The 21,460-nt window shown below is 36.9% G+C and overlaps 1 protein-coding gene across 2 annotated transcripts in view; it reads right to left on the bottom strand.

The window, feature by feature from the left end:
* The window catches only part of CHN1 (chimerin 1), a 178,027-nt gene that overhangs the window by 119,210 nt on the left and 37,357 nt on the right, over positions 1-21,460 (bottom strand). For both annotated transcript variants that reach the window (XM_022570076.3, XM_089916645.1), the window contains 2 exons: positions 13,336-13,374; positions 7,759-7,814 (listed from right to left, as the gene is read on the bottom strand). In XM_022570076.3, the coding sequence (XP_022425784.1) occupies positions 7,759-7,814; positions 13,336-13,374 (95 nt within the window). The remainder of the gene's footprint in view (positions 1-7,758; positions 7,815-13,335; positions 13,375-21,460) is intronic.

The following is a 21,460-nucleotide window of genomic DNA, read 5'->3' as shown; positions in this document are numbered from 1 at the left end:
AGCTAACACCCATCCTTCTCAAACTCTTCCAAAAAATTGCAGAGGAAGGAACACTCACAAACTCATTCTAGGAGGCCACCATCACCCTGATACCAAAACCAGACAAAGACACTACCAAAAAAGAAAATTACAAACCAATATCACTCATGAATATAGATGCAAAAATTCTCAAAAAATACTAGCAAACAGAATCCAACAACACATTAAAAGGATCATACACCATGATCAAGTGGGATTTATCCTAGGGATGCAAGGATTCTTCAATATACACAAAGTCAATCAATGTGATACACGATATTTACAAATTGAAGAATAAAAACCATATGATCATCTCAATAGATGCAGAAAAAGCTTTTGACAAAATTCAACACCATTTATGATAAAAACTCTCCAGAAAGTGGGCATAGAGGGAACCTACCTCAACATAATAAAGGTCATATACGGCAAACCCACAGCAAACATCATTCTCAATGGTGAAAAACTCTGTCCACTAATGTGGACACTCTCACAACTATTATTCAACATAGTTTTGGAAGTCATAGCCACGGCAGTCAGAGAAGAAAAAGAAATAAAAGGAATAAAAATTGGAAAAGAAAAAGTAAAAGTGTCACTGTTTGAAGATGACATGATACTATACCTAGAGAATCTTAAAGATGCCACCAGAAAACTCCTAGAGCTAATCAATGAATTTGGTAAAGTTGCAGGATACAAAATTAATGCACAGAAATCTCTTGCATTCCTATACACTAATGATGAAAAATCTGAAAGTGAAATTAAGGAAACACTCCCATTTACCATTGCAACAAAAAGAATAAAATACCTAGGAATAAACCTACCTAGGAAGACAAAAGATCTGTATGCAGAAAACTATAAGACACTGATGAAAGAAATCAAAGATGATACCAACAGATGGAAAGATATACCATGTTCTTGGATTGGAAGAATCAATATTGTGAAACTGACTACACTACGCAAAACAATCTACAGATTCAATGCAATCCCTATCAAATTACCAATGGCATTTTTTACAGAACTAGAACAAAAAAATCTTAAAATTTGTACGGAGACACTAAAGACCCCGAATAGCCAAAGCAGTCTTGAGGGAAAAAAGACAGGGCTGGAGGAATCAGACTCCCTGACTTCAGACTATACTACAAAGCTACAGTAATCAAGATAATATGGTACTGGCACAAAAACAGAAACATACATCAATGGACCAAGATAGAAAGCTCAGAGATAAACCCACACACCTATGGTCAACTAATGTATGACAAAGGAGGCAAGGATATACAACGGAGAAAAGACAGCCTCTTCAATAAGTGGTGCTTGGAAAACTGGACAGCTACATGTAAAAGAATGAAATTAGAACACTCCCTAACAACATACACTAAAATAAACTCAAAATGGATCGAGACCTAAATGTAAGACCAAATACTATAAAACTCTTAAAGGAAACCATAGGAAGAACACTCTTTGACATAAATCACAGCAAGATCTGTTTTGATCCACCTCCTAGAGTAATGGAAATAAAAACAAAAATAAACAAATGAGACCTAATGAAACTTCAAAGCTTTTGCACAGCAAAGGAAACCATAAACAAGACGAAACGACAGCCCTCAGAATGGGAGAAAATATTTGCAAAGGAATCAATGGACAGAAGATTAATCTCCAAAATACATAAACAGCTTATGTAGCTCAATATTAAAAAAACCAAACAACTCAATCCAAAAATGGGCAGAAGACCTAAATAGACATTTCTCCAGAGACATACAGATGGCCAAGAAGCATATGAAAAGCTGCTCAACATCACTAATTATTAGAGAAATGCAAATCAAAACTGCAATAAGGTATCACCTCACACCAGTTAGAATGGGCATCATCAGAAAATCTACAAACAACAAATGCTAGAGAGGGTGTGGAGAAAAGGGAACCCTCTTGCACTGTTGGTGGGAATGTAATTTGATACAGCCACTATGGAGAACAGTATGGAGTTTCCTTAAAAAAACTAAAAATAGAATTACCATATGATCCAGCAATCCCACTACTGGGCATATACCCAGAGAAAACCATAATTCAAAAAGACACATGCACCCCAATGGTCACTGCAGCACTATTTACAACAGCCAGGACATGGAAGCAACCTAAATGCCCATCGACAGATGAATGGATAAAGAAGATGTGGTACATATATACAATGGAATATTACTCAGCCATAAAAAGGAACGAAATTGGGTCATTTGCTGAGACATGGATAGATCTAGAGACTGTCATACAGAATGAAGTAAGTCAGAAAGAGAAAAACAAATATCGTATATTAACGCGTATATGCGGAACCTAGAAAAATGGTACAGATGAACCGGTTGGCAGGGCAGAAATTGAGACACAGATGTAGAGAACAAACGTATGGACACCAAGGGGGGAAAGCGGCAGGGGGGTGGGGGTGGGATGAATTGGGAGATTGGGATTAACATGTATACACTGATGTGTATAAAACTGATGACTAATAAGGACCTGCTGTATTTAAAAAAAAAAGTGACTTCTTGATAAAATGTTTAAAATAAAAAAAAAAATTAAAAATAAAATTAGTAACATGAAACACTTTATAATTACTGAGACGAGACTGCCTACAAAAGCCTTTAGATTCAGAAAGATCTTTGATTTAAGAGCATCTTGAAGTGAACACAGATAACTTTTAATACAGAAACAAGATAAGGCAGAGATTATTTTAATGATGTAGTTTCATGATAGATTATCTTTCTGTAATACTAATCACAGAATTGCTTTAAAGCACTGCAACAGTTATGGATCTCCCCAAATGCTTGGCAGGATGCCTTTGTGCACTCATTTACTAAAGGTGGCTTTTGGACCTTAAAGCGTCCTTCAGAAATATTAATTTCTAGTTATTTTAAATAACTCTCTTAGAAGATTCTGCTGTCTTTCACCAGTATTCTTATCAAATCAAATAAAATGTAAAGTTAAGTTTATCTAAGAGGCCAGGAACAGAACAGAATTAAATGAACTGGCACTAGAAGAGGGGAAAGGAAACAGGAAAAGACCCAGTTTCAGACAAGTGATTATGATTCAGGTCTTTGCCAACTCTCTCAATAACGTATTTGGTTGTGATTGGTATGTCTATTCTGGGAAACAGTGCTTACGAGTAACTCATTTTGCAGCTTGAGAAGAGAAATTTAGGTGCAGCATCAAGTTTCTAAAGGTTGAAGTTTAAGTTTCCTAAGGTTGTTATGTGGGGAAGGATTTGACTGATTCTGCAAAAGTCCAAGGACAAAACTAGAATTGAAACTAGAAGGTTCAGAGAGAGAGCATTTAATACAGCTGAAGAACAAACCTTCTTTCAGCTAGAGCTCTTTGAAGACAGAATGGCTACAACGAAGTCATTAATTCCCCTGGAAGGCACAAAGCTATCTCAGAGATACGGTATAGATGTTGGACTGGATGGTCTCTTAAAACATCCTATGATTCTACTGAAACAGGACCTTTGACAAACTATTGGTATTCAAGCTTCTAAACTTGTCCTATACAAATCATAGCCCTCAATACATGATAGTTGACAATTCTGACAGTTCTCTGAAACAGAGAAAATGGTGGATCATCATAGTGAACTAAGACATGATTAAGAAATGTAATGGAGGGCTTCCCTGGTGGCACAGTGGTTGAGAGTCCGCCTGCCGATGCAGGGGACACGGGTTCGTGTCCCGGTCTGGGAGGATCCCACATGCCGCGGAGCGGCTGGGCCCGTGAGCCATGGCCGCTGAGCCTGCACGTCCGGAGCCTGTGCTCCGCAACGGGAGAGGCCACAACGGTGAGAGGCCCGCATACCGCAAAAACAAACAAACAAAAAAGAAATGTAATGGAAAAACACGAGTCCATTTCTACTAATCGTCTCTCTTTATGCCCATGAATAAAGAGCTCATCTTAGTTCAAAGATGAATATTTGAGAGGATGAGTAAAGTGAAGTCATCAGAACCTGTACGGGTGGAAAATGATAAGCATTTCTAGCAGACAAGGATAAATGAAGAAGAAAAACTTCAATTTGCTAATAAGCAGATAAAGTAGTAGCACAAGTAACTACCTAAAGCAAAATCAGCAATGTAGAAGCTTAGCTGAACAATCTCTCCTCAGAAACTCCTTGGAGCTTTCTTTTTAACTCTCTCAGGAATAACTCAAAAGTCAAATTTATTTGTCAAAACATCTTCAAGATGTTATTTTTTGCAATATCATAACTAAAGACTTGCAGTGCTAAACATATACCAGTCTCAGCAGCAGTGGGCAACACAGTAGAATCTTCAAAGATGAGTAAAGGGCCAAATGGAGTCTGGTCTCTGTGCTGCCTCAGTACCTAGCTGGTGATGACTCACCTGTGGGAGGGCTGAGTGCTCCAGGTCTCCCTCCAGGAGATTACTCCATACCAGGGCATGCATGAAGTATCCTCTTTTTTCAAAGATTTAAAAGAAAAGTGTGCTGACTTAACATCTCTGTAGGTCAGAATCATTTGTGGGCTTCCTATACATACAGATTTCTGAGCTCCGTTACCAAAGATCATACTTCAAAAGGTCTGAGAAGGGGCCTGAACATACGTATGTTTTTAAAGGATCTAGAGGTGATTCTGATGCCCTTCCAGGATTGAGAAGGAGTGGTTAAGGAGGTAGGTGCAGGGGGGGGGGGGGAAAGGTAATCTCGGGACTTCCCTGGTGGCGCAGTGGTTAAGAATCTGCCTGCCAATGCAGGGGACATGGGTTTGAGCACTGGTCCGGGATGATCCCACATGCCTCGGAGCAACCAAGCCCATGTGCCACAACTACTGAGCCCGCATGCCACAACTACTGAGCCCTCGTGCTGAAACTACTGAAGCCTGCGTGCCTAGAGCCCATGCTTCGCAACAAGAGAAGCCACCACAATGAGAAGCCCGCACACCGCAATGAACAGTAGCCTCTCGCTCACTGCAACTAGAGAAAGCCTGTACGCAGCAACGAAGACCCAATGCAGCCAAAAATAAATAAATAAAAGGTAATCTCATGAAATCCCTGCCTAATTTTGTAAATTCATTCCTTTGTGACTATGTGCTTTCAGAGTTATTTAATGTTTTTTTAAACCAGATGTCACAATAACAAAATCCATTTCAACATTTTTTTAAACAATGAAGACGCAATTCTTTTCAACAGTATATCATAAGAAAGTTACCACGACTTTATATTACCTAATATATAGTCCACATTCAAATTTCTCCAACTGTACCCAGAATGTGTAGCTTTAAAATATATATATATATATATATATATATATATGTATAAAACCAGGACTCTATCGAGGTGCATGCATTGCATTTGGTTGGCATGCCTCTTTAGTCTCCTTTACTTTAGAATGGTCCCACAACTGTTATTTCTTTTATGAAAATGAAATTATTTAAAAGCCCAGAACAGTTGTCTTACAGAATGTACACATTCTGGATTGGTCTGACTTATACTTCATAAACAGATTTAAGTTAAACATTTTAGGCAGAAATACTACATAAATGATGCTGTGTATGTTTCATTGCATCATTTAGGAGACACGTGTCAGTCTGTCCCATTGCAGGTAATGCTAAATTTGATCACCTGACTAAAGGTGTGACTGTTAGACTTCTCCACTATAAAGATGAAAATATTTTTCTCTTTGCAGTTCATAAATAATCAAGACCATGTGATTATTCTGTTTACCTACAACCTTTTATTCAATGTTTTAACGTCTAGTGGTGATCCTTGCCTGACTCAATTATCAGTGCAAAATCATTATCATTCTTTCTACATTTTTAGGCACTAGTGCTGGAAAGAACAATTTTCTCCCCTTTCTTTTCCCTCTTTGTATTGGGATAGGTTTTTTTGTAAGTATCATTATAGACTTACGCATTCTTTTTTCATTCAATGTGTTGTAATTCATTACTATCATTATTCTTTTTGATGTCAAATGGTCCCAAATTTTGCTTTTGGGAACTCTTCAAGTGGGCTCCTATGTGTTTTTGACACATCCTCATCCATTTTTGAGCCCTTCTTGCTTTCTGACATAAGATGTTCCTGGACCTCTCTGCCCCATATTCTACAATCAGGAATTTCTCTAAGGAGCACTGGCTCCTTTTAGTAGCAAACAGTATTTGGAAACTAAAATCTGGACACTGGGTTTATTCGTTCTTACTGGGGCATCACTGCTTCTAAGCCCTTTCCATAAACTGAGATGGAAAATACATTTTTAAAAATCTATGATGTCATAGGTATTTATTAATACCTCCAATTCAAATTCAATACCACAGTGTGCCTCTCAATTTCCCCTATTCCATATTAATATCTCCTAAAAACCTTGGTTCCCTAAAATCCAATATAATTACTTATTTGCTCTATCCTATAACAAAATAACTGCAGAATTTCTAAACAAGTACCACTAACAACAACAAATCTAATAACTATAGTTAAAAGATCTTTTTGTAGGTTATGGATCTTAGAATATTTCCCTCTATATTTGTATAGCCAAAATAATATGTTTAAAAACTACTTAAATTAATTTTGAGTGATTATGTTATGAATTTGTTAGGTTCATTTGTTTCTATTTGTATTCAATTTTAGGGTTTTTAAAATCATTTTTATTTAATTTGGATATTTGAATATGTGAAACACTTGCATAGTTCAAAAGTCAAAACTATATAAAAACACACCCTCAGAGGAATCTCACTTCCATCCTTATCCCCTCTACATTGATCCTCACCCACTCCTTATGGAAAACTATTTCACTCGTATCTGGGTTAACTCTCCTGTGTTTCTCTTTTGCAAAAATAAGCTTTTTCTCTTATTTTCCCTTCTTTATTACTAAAAAGGGACCATAATTACTATATATACATTTTGCATATGGAAATCATTCCATATCAGCTCGTAGAAATCTTCCTTCTTCTTTTTAGTATTATAATTTATTCTATCAGTCGCCTATGAGCATTTAGATTTTTTCCAATATTCTGCTATTACAAATAATCCTACAATGAAAAACTTTGAGCGCATGCTATTCCATATTTGTACAGGCAATTCATCAGAGTAAATCTCTAGAATTTGGACTGGTAGGTCAAAGGGTAAATGCAGATGTTACATATTACAAAACTCTCATAAAGTTGTAGCATTTCACATTCCCATCAGCAATACATGCCTATTTCCTCACAGGTTTACCAGCTAAGGGGTATATTCTATGTTTTTGAACTTTTGCCAATCTGAAAAGTGAAATTTTTCACTGTGTATTTTAATTTGCATTTCTATTATTAAAGAAGTTGAACATCTTTTCATATACTGTCATGTCATATATGTCATATCTCTTTTGGTGAACTGTCCATGATTTTGCTTTTGACTTTTGCTTTTTAAAATGATTTAGATCTTTTTTTAATGGAAAAATTACTTCAATAATGCTACAATGATGCCTTCAAACTCTGTTTTAAAATGTAAAGAATAAAACACTAAAAAATGCAAGAATGTAAAAATTCACTGGAAAGAATACTAACGTCACTTAAAACTATACTGTCTTATTCTATCCTGTGTTCCAAACAGTCCATTAAAAAGTGGTAGTTATTTCAAGTGAGAAGAATGTTAAGAAAAATGCATTCAAGTTACAATTTTATGATGCTAAGTAGCATCAAAAGTTAATCCCACAAATAACCATGTCACTGAGGAAGGTCAAAGTTTGGGAAACAAATGATTGAGAGACATTTCGTTGTAATGGTTTCATTACACCCACCTCATTAGTACAGGTAATTCTCCGAGGATGAGGGGCTTCTTGTTGCAGTTGATATACTGGGAAGTTAGAAAATAAAACATGTCAGTTTCCCTTATGTAGAGCATCTGAATATATTAGGAATCAAAACCTGCCTGCTTTTTTATGTTCATAAGAAAACTGTGGTACAGTCCTATTTGTTATTAAATTAAATTTTGCTATGAAGCAAAGAAAGTAAACCAAACTAAATTTAGTGAAAGCCCAGGAGCAAACACAAATAAGAAAATCATAATCCACAGAAGTGTTATAACAAATCAGTATTGGATATTTGGCTCTGTTCTCCATAATCTGGTCATTTAGTTTCCCCAATTTTTGTGGATATATTACATAAAGCATGCCTCTGCTATAAACAAATACTAGTTGTATATTTTAAAAGTACATTATTAAGTGTCAAACTTGAAACTAAAATTAGGATTAATAGGCTAGATGTAACACATACACTGTTTTTCTCCCCTATTTATATTGTGAACATCTATCTTCAAAGATAATCTCCCCTAGAAACAAAATTTCTGAGCCAAAGTTACCACCACTTATTCAACTAGGGTAAATGCAGCAAAAGAGAGAATTCAGACACTTAAATAGCTTGCCAGAGGATAATTTTTAGGGTATCTGAAAATGGATTCGTGAAAATTATACCAATACCATGTCCTTCTAAGACCCACTTCAGGCTTCTTGACTTAAAATAAAGAAAAAATGAATAGAACGTGTAGTTATCAGAGAAAGTGTGTTTACGTAGGTCTGAGTTTATCTCTTGGAGAAAATCTGTTTTCTATTTCTACGCATATAATCACATATAATTGAATTTAATGCTGTATTTAAATACATAGACATTTGGTCAATATAACATCAAACTACCCAGCATCTGGGGTTGTCAGACAATGTATGGCTCACATTTCAACTGTCATTATATAGACTCCACCTCTGATCATATTCATTCATATATAGTATAGGGACATATATAAACATATACAATTAGACTATGTATATGTATATGTGTGTATACATACACTAAATATACTGAGAACATACACAGACACACATCGCTGTTCTGTATTGCTATGTAAAGGCAACAGAGTATTGCAGTTGCAAATCTGAATTCCTGAACCAGACCACCTGGGGTCTGAACACTGGGGCTCTGCCTCTAACAATGCATACTGAGCCTCGGCTTTCATCATTTGAAAATGGGGATAAAAATAGTTTCTACTTCATAGATTACTGAAAGGATTAAATACTATATGTGAAAGACTTAAAATAGTCCCCTGCACATGGTAAACACTCAATAAAGACTAGCTATTATTATATGTAGGTGACTGATACTAATACATAAAATTCTTTACAATAATATTTGGGTACCAGCATGCATCCACAGTTCATCACCAAAACATAACAACATGGTAATGCTATAATTTAAAAGGTGCTAAGAAGATACAGCTTTACTGTTTAAGAAGCAAAAAATAAACAAAACACTTCTCATTTAATAATGTTTGAAATCTACTGAGAGAAATGTATTCCTTTGCCTTATCCTCCTGGTTGCAAAAATCCCTACGAGACGTAACATATCAAAATAGTTTTAGATACCCATATTTTACTGTGAGAGTTAGTTTTTCAAAAATACTACTGTGAATATATTTGTATGGATTAAAGAGATGATATGAAGGGAATAATTTTGAGATGGGGAAGGGAAGAAAGAAAGCACTGAAACTAAATTTGTCTGGCCCTGACAGTGAAAGCACATGTGTACCACTCAGAGATATTTGATCCTCCATCCTCCCAAGAGAACCAAATCATGATATGCAAAAAGGTCCATGCTTCAGGTCCATTCCTCCCTGTTGGTAACTATAACTCTAAGATGTGAAAATTCAGTTCACATTTCTGTTTTGACCAGCAATTCTCAAAAGATCAATTGTTTCCCTTTGTCAAGCAAATTGCTTTGGAAAGTAGGGTCACCTATAGAAACTGAATTACGAAAACTGAATGGTGGTCAAGAAGGACATTAAAAGTTACTACAGAAAGTAAAATGTTGATTTTGATTCAAAGCACAAATACTGTAGTATCTGGTTATCACCAATAATGCATTTACCTATTCAGCAAGCAAATATTAAGATAAGCCAGTATGAAAAAAAGAGCAAAATATCATCACATGAGAATTTCACCCTTTGTTTTAATCAGAGTTTCAACGAGTATAGTTCTATTTCATGGAGAGGAGTAATTTTTAGACAAATGCCTCCTTATTGGCTACCAATGGTTAGTCTATCTTTAAGACTCATTTTTAATAAAAATATATATAAAAGGAGGGCCTTTGGATATTGTATAACTGAATATAACATGAATTCAGGGAATACCCATCAAAAGGATCATTAAAAAATCATACATTGTAATAAAGAGTAATTAATTCAGGCCCTTCTCAATTTATAGTTTTTTTGTCATTTAAACCAGAACTCAGCTGAAAATTTAAATTGCACAATCATTAAATGATTCACCAAAAATTAATAGCTAACTTCAAGATGAGAAGACATATAATTAAAGTACTCAACATTTTTCAATCACCTTAGAAGTGTCAATGTTTATGCACTTATTAATGAAATTCTCAGTATCTAGAGACAATACATTGTTAATCAAGTTCAGAGATCACGAGTTGGTATCTTGAGGTCAAAACTGGCTCACATGTGTTGTTTGGTTTGCTGTTTTCCAAATTCAAATTTGTTTTTAACATTTAAAAATTAAGAGATTTAACAACAACAACAAAAGCAAAAGAGAATTCCAGCTTCTCTTGAAAACTTAGAAGATGTGACAACACTGGACTCAGAGTGTTAAGATACCCACAGTAAAGGGGAGCTAACTATGAGCTACTCCCTACGTACAGGGCATCCTCTCTCTGCTTTCTCACAGTCCCCACCTGCCTCACTTGCCTCATTTATTACATGTTTGGCCCCTGGTTTAATTCAAGCAATACATATTGAAAAGCAACAAAACTGTACTTGTCTTAAGAGTTCTCAACTTAGAATCTTGCTAATTCTATTTAATTATTGGTTTGAACTTGTAAGGTTTTAGAATTATGTTTTCACAAGCTCAACTAAACCAAAATCAGAAAGCACAAGAGAGGCATGGGTAAAATAAGTTTCTTATAGAATCACAGTGAAAATAAGTTTCTCATAGAATCACACTGTGAAAAGCTGTTCAGACCCCAACAAGCTAAAGACAGAAAAAAAAAAATCCTTAACATGCTGCAACTTTTGACATGAAAATGTAACTGTCCCCTTCAGTTTTACAGATGTAGTACAGAATAGAAGTGAACAATCAGAACATTCTGAATAGCTTTCATTCTGCTTGTATCTCCTTATGTGGACTGACATACCTGATTTTTTAAAAATCTCAATCCATTTAGATTTTATCACCATTTTGAGGAGTATTTTAATTACAAAAATTTAAGTCACAATACAGAGAAGATGACGAATGCATTATGGTTTGTCAGTCCCAAAGACGATCAAACAGAATTTGTTAACTATCAACTCTGATCAAGGCATATATAGGAATTAAACAAAATGTCATGGCTCAATTATAGAGGGTACTGGGCAGGGCCTACTACTCCAGTAACTTAAAATTTCAGTCACTATTGATGAAATACGGGTGTCACAGGTTTGTCAGTTTAAAAATTTTTTCCTATTAAAACGTACAGACTCTGGGACAGATGAACTTCATTAATAAAGATGAATTTTATTAATAAATACCTTACTGGAGATTATTTACAGCTAGCTAGACATAAAACTATAAAACTGACTGAGTGGTAAAGGCAAAACAAACAAACAAAAAGAAAAAAGAATTCAACCTACATCCCAATTTTTTCTAGGATCAGAATTTTGACAAATACATTTAACAATCTAAATGATCATCACAACAATTATTTCAATGTGACAATGTAACTTTTACATGTTTTCTCGTTAGTTAAAATTTGCACATATACAAATTCTTAGAAGACAACATCATGATTTCATAAGGAAATTTCACATGACCAGTTTTAAATATGGACCTTTCTGCGTGGCTTTAGCACAGTTTAATCATAAAATTTCATTGAACTGGAAGGTTTTGCATTTGATGGTCAGAAAATAAAGTCTATTCTAATAATTTCCTCCCTGTTTCTACTGTTAAAATGATGGGGGGGGTGGCAGTGTTCTTCAGGCACTGAAGTCACTAAAAGAAACTATAAAACTCAGTATTATCACACAAAAAAAGAAATATGCCATTTTTAAGACAAATGGTAGCTACTATAAGACATAGGAAGATACAGAAAATACAAATTGCATACACCACATTTAGTAATCAATATTCTTCAGGGGAAAAATCACCACGATTCAATAACAGTCTGAGGTTTTATAAATGCTCTTACATTAAAATGTGCAAGGCACAAATCAGAGCAAAGAGAATAAAGATAAACTGAAAACCAGAAAATGCAGAGAAGAATTTTAAACAGGCTTCCCGCCAATGAGGTTATGAGACAAAATCTTTGAGAGGTAAAGATCATCAGTCATTTTTATACATTCTTTGAACTATACTCCCCAGAATCAAAACAGAAGCAGCAGGGGTGGGGGAAAACGCATCTATGGCAATATTTTTAGAGACTGTTCATATTTTGCTTACTATAATTAGCCCCCAGTGGCAACCTATTACAATAAACTATCTGTTGCTCTGGGAACATAAAAACAAGTAAGAATCTGAATTGCTGCTCTTTCAGTCAGCAAATTTCAGCAACTTACAAATATCAAAATTCAGAATAACTCAACATTTACAAAGATGCTAATAATCTGTATTTAAAGTACAGGTTTTTTAGGTTGCTTATTTGACTCTACAGACAACAAACAAAAGTTTACAGTACTGGTTTCTGCAACAGTGCATTCATGGATTTTTAAAAAACAACTCTGATTATATTAACCCTATTTCCATTTTTTAAAATTCTGAAGTAGCTTTTACTTGATGCAATAATATTCTCTAGGCAACAAGGAAGGGGAAATAAAGGACTAAGAACCTAGACTCTTCAGAAAAAATCTGTATTCTAATGCCAAGTTTAAAGAACAATATAGATTCAGTGTCTCTCTTTTATATTTCGGAAGGCAATTCCTAAAAAAGAAGATCACTTTTTACTCATTCTTACTAGCAAGATAGCCTCCTGACTTATCATTATTTATTTATTCCTTTTTTAATATAAAAAACAGGATCTAAGAATATTAGATTCCTTGAATTCTTAGTTAGCTTCTCCTTGCATTAGTTTTATCAGCCACTGTCAACAAGTGGTCTCAAGTTCCATAATACGGAATTCCATGCGAGTTCAGAGGGATGAGATGCATTCCTGACATGCAAACCATGACAGACTTTGTGGAAATGCTCCTATTTCCCCAGTTTCTTTTTCTGTGCTATTCACAAATTCTGTTGTGAATTAATTTTTCAATAATGGACACAAAATGGAATGACTCTTCATATCTAATGTTCCTGATATTTTTATATTACTTATAAAGCACTATAACCCACCCAATTTATTTGTATACTTACAGTAAGATTTCCAAACAGGAGGTCTATATTCATCTGTATCTGAAAGAATAAACATCAAATTAACATTACTGAATAGTTATATTTTAAATGAGATATTTTAATCATTAATTCATTTAGTACATATTTGTTGAGGTTTATTTGTTCTAGGCATCATGCTAGGCACTAAAGGGCATTCAAAGGTTTTTTAATTTTGGTCCTCCCTTCCTTGGAGGACAATTTCACAAAGATGTTCAAAGAAAGTTACTGTATTTATTCAACTGCTTATCACATAAAAACGTCACGCTTAATTTTTACTGCTTTTACAGTCACTGAGGTAATATCAACAAGGTCTTTGGGCTTAATTCTATGATCATTCCACTGAAAGATCCCTGAAATCATTGGAACTTTTCTATATTTCCCTCCATCACATTTGGGGGAGTCCAGTGAAACTTTTACTAACATCAAGAGAGAAGAACAGCAAGGTACAGACCTTAGTCCTCATACATCCTGGACAATCAAAACCAGGAAATGAGCAACACTTCAATGTAGGACAGTGTATCTAGAGAGCCACAAAGAACATGAGGTGAACATGTGCTCTCCAGGTCCATTTCCCCTCACTCTGCTTGAATGTGAATTAGGAGACAGTGTGAAGAGGCAGTGGAGAGAGATGGAAATACAAGCACACGAGGGAGACGGGGGAAGTGGAGAAAGGAGAGGGGACAGTGTGGTCTGGCTTCTCATCTGTGAAGCACAGCTGAGGAATAATCTTGCCAGCACAAAGCCCTGCCTGCAAGGTCATGTAGCCAAACCAGCAGACACAGCGTTTTGGTGTGGGGAGGTGTGGCCAGACACATCACCTGGCTCTGCTGGCATCCAACAGAAACCCACTAAGGAATCTGATCCTAAAAATCGTGGTCTCCAAGGAGGCAAGAAAACTGGGAAGTTTATTGAGGAGGGTGATTTCTTGTATAGGTAGCTCACATTAAAATGGTCACAGACTCGAAACATTCAGCGCCCAACTCCCAACCTTTAAAATGCAATCTCACACTTCATTTATGATGTGTTATCATAAACCACACAAATACTTTGAGTCAGAGGGCTACAGTAAGACTACTGATGATGGGCAAAAGAACATAAAAGGGAAATTCTAAGTCATGTAGAAATTGCTTGGCACCCAGGAGAAGTTTTCATATATGTTTTCTCAAAGAATGAATAAAAGATTACATGAATAAATGAAGTAATGCAGCAAATACAGCTGACTCTCATTATTCTCAGTAGTTAATATTCTACAACGTCACCATAAACACTGAATTAACCAATACTGAACCACTGCACCTGGGGAAACACAAGTTAGGTTCCTGTGAGCCTCTGGTCACAACATTTTCATCAACCAATCAATACATAACTTTGTTTTCTGTGTATTTTTGTTTAAACACACCTTATTTAGTATATATTGTTGATTCATAAACATTGAACTCACAGCCAACTGTACTATAACTCATGCCTCAGTGAAACTTATCTGACACATGTATTTTCCCTGCAAGATAACATTACTGTCTTCAAGATAACATTACTGTCTTCTTGCACTTAGAAGCACCAGACAGGATTTTGACATTATGCTTAGGGGCCATTTTAAAAAGTAAAATCACCAATAAAAAGTCACAAAAATGCAAAAAATGTGGCACTAAATAGGCTATGAAAAGAACACTTGTTAACAGTATAAGAGCTAAAACAAAGAAGGCAGAGTGGCCTTGCTCAACCCCAGCCGGGAATATTCAGGTCATGCAACTCAATTTGCCACTCTATAAATGTTGGCGAATAACTATGAAAGTGTCACAGGTATTTATTTTAAAAGGGTTAGCTAGCAAGTAAGCAAATCTGCAAACACAAACAGAATCAAGAATAATGAGGACTGTCGGTATATGAATGAGCAATTATTTAGGAAAACTACCAACTCAGGTAAACTCACATAGGAATGATATAACATTAGGATGAAATATGACCTCAGCACAGTGACATATAGATATATACATATTTACTTTACTAGGGGGTGGGGGTGGGGTGTGTGTATGTTTGGAGGGTTAATTATACTGACATTTATCTTAATAAGTTAATTGAATTATATATTTTTAATACGAGGAAAAATCTGCCTCTAAGCATTCAAGTCATTTAATGATTTCATTGATGCCATATGGGTGCTGTTATATTGCCATTCAATCCTAGGACAGTTCCAGGTTTAACAGAGAGTTCACTCTCCTGGCACTCACCCATATTCATGTGTGTGTCTCAGCCTCCTTGCCAGCGTCCAAACAGCATAAGCTGCAGTGACCAGGCACCTCGCGACCCACCACGCGGAAGATGGCACACGCGGCCAGGAAGAGGAAGGGCCCTCGACAAGGCTGAGCCCCAGTGTAGTAAAGAATTGAATCTTGCGCCCCAGAAGAGGTCTGACTTTTGCCTTCAGCTCCTAGGAGGTAATTTTCTTTGTCTGGGAGCCTTGGGCTAGCCAGAGAGTACCAACGTGACTTAGGGTGGGGTTTTGGGTCACAGTGTCAGTCAAGCTGGAGAATGAGATCAACCATGTGGGCCATCAATCATAAAGCCCTCATTAAAAACTCTGAACTCAGGACTGGGAGAGCTTCCTTGGTTGGAAATATTCCATGTGTATCACCACGCATCAATGCCGGAAGAGTATGCGTCCTGACTCCACAAAGGATAAGAGAAGCTCTGCATTTTGTACTTCTCCCGGACCCTGTCTTACGTGCTTCTCCCTTTGGCTGATTTTAATCTGCATCCTTTCCCTGTAATAAATCATGACTCTCAGTATAACAGTGTTTAGTGAGTTCTGTGAGTCCTTCTAGAGAATCATCGAACCCAAGCGTGATTTGAGGGAACCCCTTCCAACTTGCAATTGGTGTCAGAAGTGAAAGAAGTGTATAGGACTGTGCCCTCTCCCTTTGCAGTTGGCCCTAACTCCTTGCAAACTCTGCGCAAAGCCTGCACCTATGAGCAGGAGGCCCTGGAGATTGTTTTCACTTTGGAGATGGTAAGAGAGTAAGAGGCTAATAATCAAAGTTCTTTCTCTGGGGGATTGTTCATCTAGTCCTAGATAGGGCTTTCTTAGGGGAACATCAACCTTTACTTGCTGTGTGACTTTAGGAAATTTACTACCTCTCTTTTCTTTATCTATAAAATAGAGTAACAATATCATCTAAAATGGGAATAGTAACAACACAGGTGTGTTGTGAGGATTATATTAGGTATCATAAATTAAGCACCTTGCACTCAGGAGACCTTTAGTAAATGAGTACCCTCTCCTGCCTTCACCAAAAGCGAATTTAAAAACACAATGAGGGACTTCCCTGGTGGCGCAGTGGTTAAAAATCTGCCTGCCAATGCAGGGGACACGGGTTCGAGCCCTAGTCTGGGAAGATCCCACATGCCGTGGAACAACTAAGCTTGTGTGCCACAACTACTGAGCCTGTATGTCACAACTACTGAAGCCCACGCGCCTAGAGCCCGTGCTCCACAACAAGAGAAGCCACCACAATGAGAAGCCTGTGCACCACAGTGAAGAGTAGCCCCCGCTCGCCACAACTAGAGAAAGCCCACGCGCAGCAACGAAGACCCAACACAGCCATAAATAAATAAATAAATAACTGGCTGGCTGACTGACTGACTGACATTATTTGAGATGCTACAGATCACAATTCTGTGGCCAAATAAAATGAGTATCTGGCAAATAACCAAGAAATATTGGGATTTAAGTTTGTGTTTCCTTTAATATTAAAACAATTCTAATTATCAGTGACATTTAACAACACAGTTTGGGTTTTAAAAGTCTTTTCCTAGCAATCTATTTTTTTCTGGTGGAAGTGTAAACTGGTGCAACCTCTCTAGAGAACAACTGGCAATACATACCATAAGCCCTAAAAGTGTGTAACAGGCATCTGTTAAGGCAGAGATTAAATGAGATGCTCTTTGAAAGGGAACGTTTAAAAATTATGACAGTCTCTCTTATGTTTAGGGGTGGAGACCCGAGGTCACCTTGGTATGGGCCATTCTGTTGAACAAGTTAGGCAAAGGGTAGGCACCACCGTCCTCAGGGCTCAGGGAAAAGGGGCTCACTGGGAGGGGGAAGTTGCATGGCTTAGAAAAACATACCTTACACTCTTGATGTGCAAAATTAATTGCTAGAGTTGCTGAGACCAATTTTCCAGTACCCTAAATCCTTCTGGAAGGGAAGAAACATTACCCCAATCTTTGATTCCTCAGGTTCAAATTTAAGGAGTTCTATCATAGAAAAAACTTATAGCCCAAACCAAGTTCCACTGGCAAGAACAGGGAGAAACACTCCTGAAAGAAAATGACTTTGAAGATGGATTAATTGAAACTGGTGATCCAGGGTCATACAGAGGGCTTATGCGTTTATTAGGAAGGACAGATTCTGGCCCAGCATGAGGCAGAGGCCAGAAGTGTCTCTGACCTCAGCCTCCCTGGCACATGGAATCGTTGAGTATAAGCGTGTGAACTAATAAACTGCAATCTTAACCTCCAACTGGGGTCACTACTTTGACCTGGGCCAGGTCTGACCTAAACGGGTATCCTAGTAGCACTCAGACAAGCAACTATCGACAAAGGGCTGTTCTTCAACACTGACAGAAAGTGATAAAGAGAAGAAGGATAAACAGTGTAAAATTATACTTACTGCACTTTTCTTCTGGGTAGTTGTAAGAGAATGGGACCACTCTGGGACTGAGTAAGTCTCCTGAAGTTCAAACTTGGAGGAGGAGACTGCCTAAAGAGGAAGGTACTAAATTTCCTGCTAACTGGGGCAGTGATTAAGAGGAGAAAGCATGGGAGCATATTTGGCTCCTGCATTTATGTAACAGGTCTTCAGTTCCTTCTGCATACTTTTGACCCAGCAGCTCTATTTCTAGGAATTTATTGTAAAAATAATTAAGGATATTAGAAAAATATTAACATAGAAGAATACCACTGAAATATTTCTTTTTAAACTAAAAAACTGGATTCAACCTAAATGCCTAACAATTAGAAACTGATAGAATCAATGATGGTAGATTCCAGTTTGAAGACACCTTGACTACATCAAGAAGATTTCACCTTTTAATCTGTTAGAAAGTCTGATAGATATTTTAAATATTTTTAATCTTTTCAAACAGTGTCTCTCAAACTTTTTGGTTTCAAAAACATGGATTCTAAAGAGCTTTTAATATCTACTGATATTAACCATATTAGAAGTTAAAACAGAAATTTTAATAGTATATATTTGTTAATTTATTAAAAATAATAAACCGATTATATCTTAACATTTTTATGAAAAAATAACTTTAGCTTTCAAGACAAAACATGTTTTAAATTTTGTACATCTCTTTAATGTCCGGTATAAGTGAAGACAGCTGGATTTTCCTATCTGCTTCTGCATTCAATCTGTTGTGATATCACATGCCATGTACAGTCTGGAAGATCCAACTAGCCATTTGTGAGAAAATGAGAGTGAAAAAGGCAAAAAATGTCTTATTACTATTACTTAAAATAGTTCTGACTTCGTGGAAGCTCTGAAAAAACTTGGAGACTTCCAGGAGTCCCTAGAACATGCTGTGAGAACAACTGTTTCAAACCATGATTTCCTTGGCACATTTAGGGTATGGGGTAAGGTGGGATAAGATACATTTCATCTAATAGAAGAAATACAAAAGTTAACTAAGACAGGAAAAGAGAGGAAATCATGAATTCCTTTAGCAGAACGAAGTCCTTTCAGCTCGTTCAAAGGAAGTTAGCAAGAGCCTTCAGCTAGGGGTCTCAAGGACTCCCATCACTTCTTTTTGATTCTGTCAGAAAATCCACCCAAGCCAAGCATATCAACATGACAGACTTCCATCTCTAGAGCATGACTGAGAACGACAGCCTGACAACCTATAACTCAGTGACAGCTAATTTTAAAACCAACTTAAATTCAGGGACAGCTGCTTAAAATAATCTTCACGTGGTATAGATGAGTGCTTAAATTAAGTACATACCCACAAAATCCATTTTCTCCATTGCCTTTACGTGTCAGTAATACTTTTCATTCACTACACAAAAGAATTTTATATAAATATCAAAATTATGCTGCCATACAGAAACGTTAAAACAATCAGAAAGTTCCATTCATTCAATAAATATGTATTAAACACCTTCTATGGGTAAGAATGTCAGTTACAAGGTGGGTCCAGATGTAGTTTACGCCTTTAAGGGCGGTAAGAAAAATAAGATGGATATGATTACTTACTAACAAGGTAATATAATAAGAGTAATACATAAGAGTATAAGAGCAATACGTAATACTCTTCTACATAATGAGAGTTTCATAAACCATCATCTTGTCAAAATGCTTGACAAGAATAGGTCCCCAATAAGTATTTGCTGAGCTGATGAAAGAATGGAAGGGAAGAAGGAATCACTTTTGGCCAGAATGTCAAGAAAGACAAATCAGAGGTGATATCATCTGACAGTGGCTCTGAAAGACGGATGATTTTTTGTGTGTGTGTGGCACGCGGGCCTCTCACTGTTGTGGCCTCTCCCGTTGCGGTGGAGCACAGGCTCCGGACACGCAGGCTCAGCAGCCATGGCTCACGGGCCCAGCTGCTCCGCAGCATGTGGGATCTTCCCGGACCGGGGCATGAACCCGTGTCCCCTGCATCGGCAGGCAGACTCTCAACCACTGTGCCACCAGGGAAGCCCAGGACGGATGATTTTTAAAGTACAGGGGCCAAGGGAAGAAGACTGGAAATAAAAGAGAGAACAACTTTCTAAACAGAGGGAACACAGTGAATAGGACACAGGAACAAGAAAGTTCAGAATGTGTTTGAGGAACAGTAAAAATGCAGAGTGGTTGAAATAGAAGACATGTTGAGGAAAGCTTGAGATTCAGGTCCTAGAGGGAACCTGGGCTGTGTTGTCCAGGAGGCATCCGTAAGTAATGCACCATGTGTTTTCCTCTGCTTTGTGTATTAAATGCTCAGATGTCTGAGAGGAATACTATGTTAGGCCCAGGTCAATTCTCATGAGTCAGAGAAAACAAGCCAAGCAGCAGGAAGGCCAAAGGTAAGAGAAAAAATTGATGGAGCAAAGACTCGGAGGAGGAGAAGTAATGGACTCAAAAATCACAGGTGGTGGACAAGGCCTGGGAAGGTGGAGACATGGCTCTATGTCTAATCAACTGGGGAGGTAAAAAGGCGGGTTCTGTTTGAGACACTCTCTTCTGTGACTCTAAGTAAAAATCTAAACAAATAATTCAGGAAAACAAAAGAAAAAATGAGATTGTTAAACTATATGGAAAATAAATAACGGCCTAGTTGATTAGCACATATAGTATAATCTCATTTTTTTAAACAAAAGATATAAATGTGTATGTGAATGTGTACATTGGGAGGGGCACAGAGACAAGGAGAGAGAATATGAAAGATTCAGATGACATATGCTAATTTAAGTAATATTAGTGATCTCTAGGTTGGCCCTCCTCACCCAGGCTCCTCACCTGAACCACAGAGCACATAAAATGTTTTGAGTGGTATTTTCTCAGTTCTCCCATGTATGGTAGATAACCAGAGTCTTTCTAGAAGCAGGAGAGAAGTTAACTTATTACATATAGTGGATGTGCTGGGCCACTGGGACATCATTCTCTCCCCAGAACCAGGAGAAAGCATTCTCTTGATGCTGATTTTTACTTTTCTTATATATCTGTGTATTTTAAAAAATTATATAATGCATATATTCATTTGTGCTAAGGAGGAAAAAACAACTACTAAAAACAAACAGTATATAAACGAACCAATCAAAAGATCGGCAGAAGACCTAAATAGACATTTTTCCAAAGAAGACATACAGATGGCCAACAGACACATGAAAAGATGCTCAACATCACTAATTATTAGATAAATGCAAATCAAAACTACAATGAGATACCACCTCACACGGATCAGAATGGCCATTGTTAAAAAGTCTACAAATAACAAACGCAGGAGAGGGTGTGGAGAAAAGGGAACCCTCCTACACTGTTGGTGGGAATGTAAATTGGTGCAGCCACTATGGAAAACAGTATGGAGGTCCCTTAAAAAACTAAAAATAGAATTACCATATGACC

The sequence above is a fragment of the Delphinapterus leucas genome, chromosome 8, assembly GCF_059928025.1.
Source record: "Delphinapterus leucas isolate spDelLeu-1000000601 "Yukka" chromosome 8, BTC_Dleu_Yukka2, whole genome shotgun sequence".
NCBI lineage: Eukaryota > Metazoa > Chordata > Mammalia > Artiodactyla > Monodontidae > Delphinapterus > Delphinapterus leucas.
The sequence above is the reverse complement of the archived record's forward strand: the minus strand, read 5'-3'. Positions and strand labels throughout refer to the sequence as shown.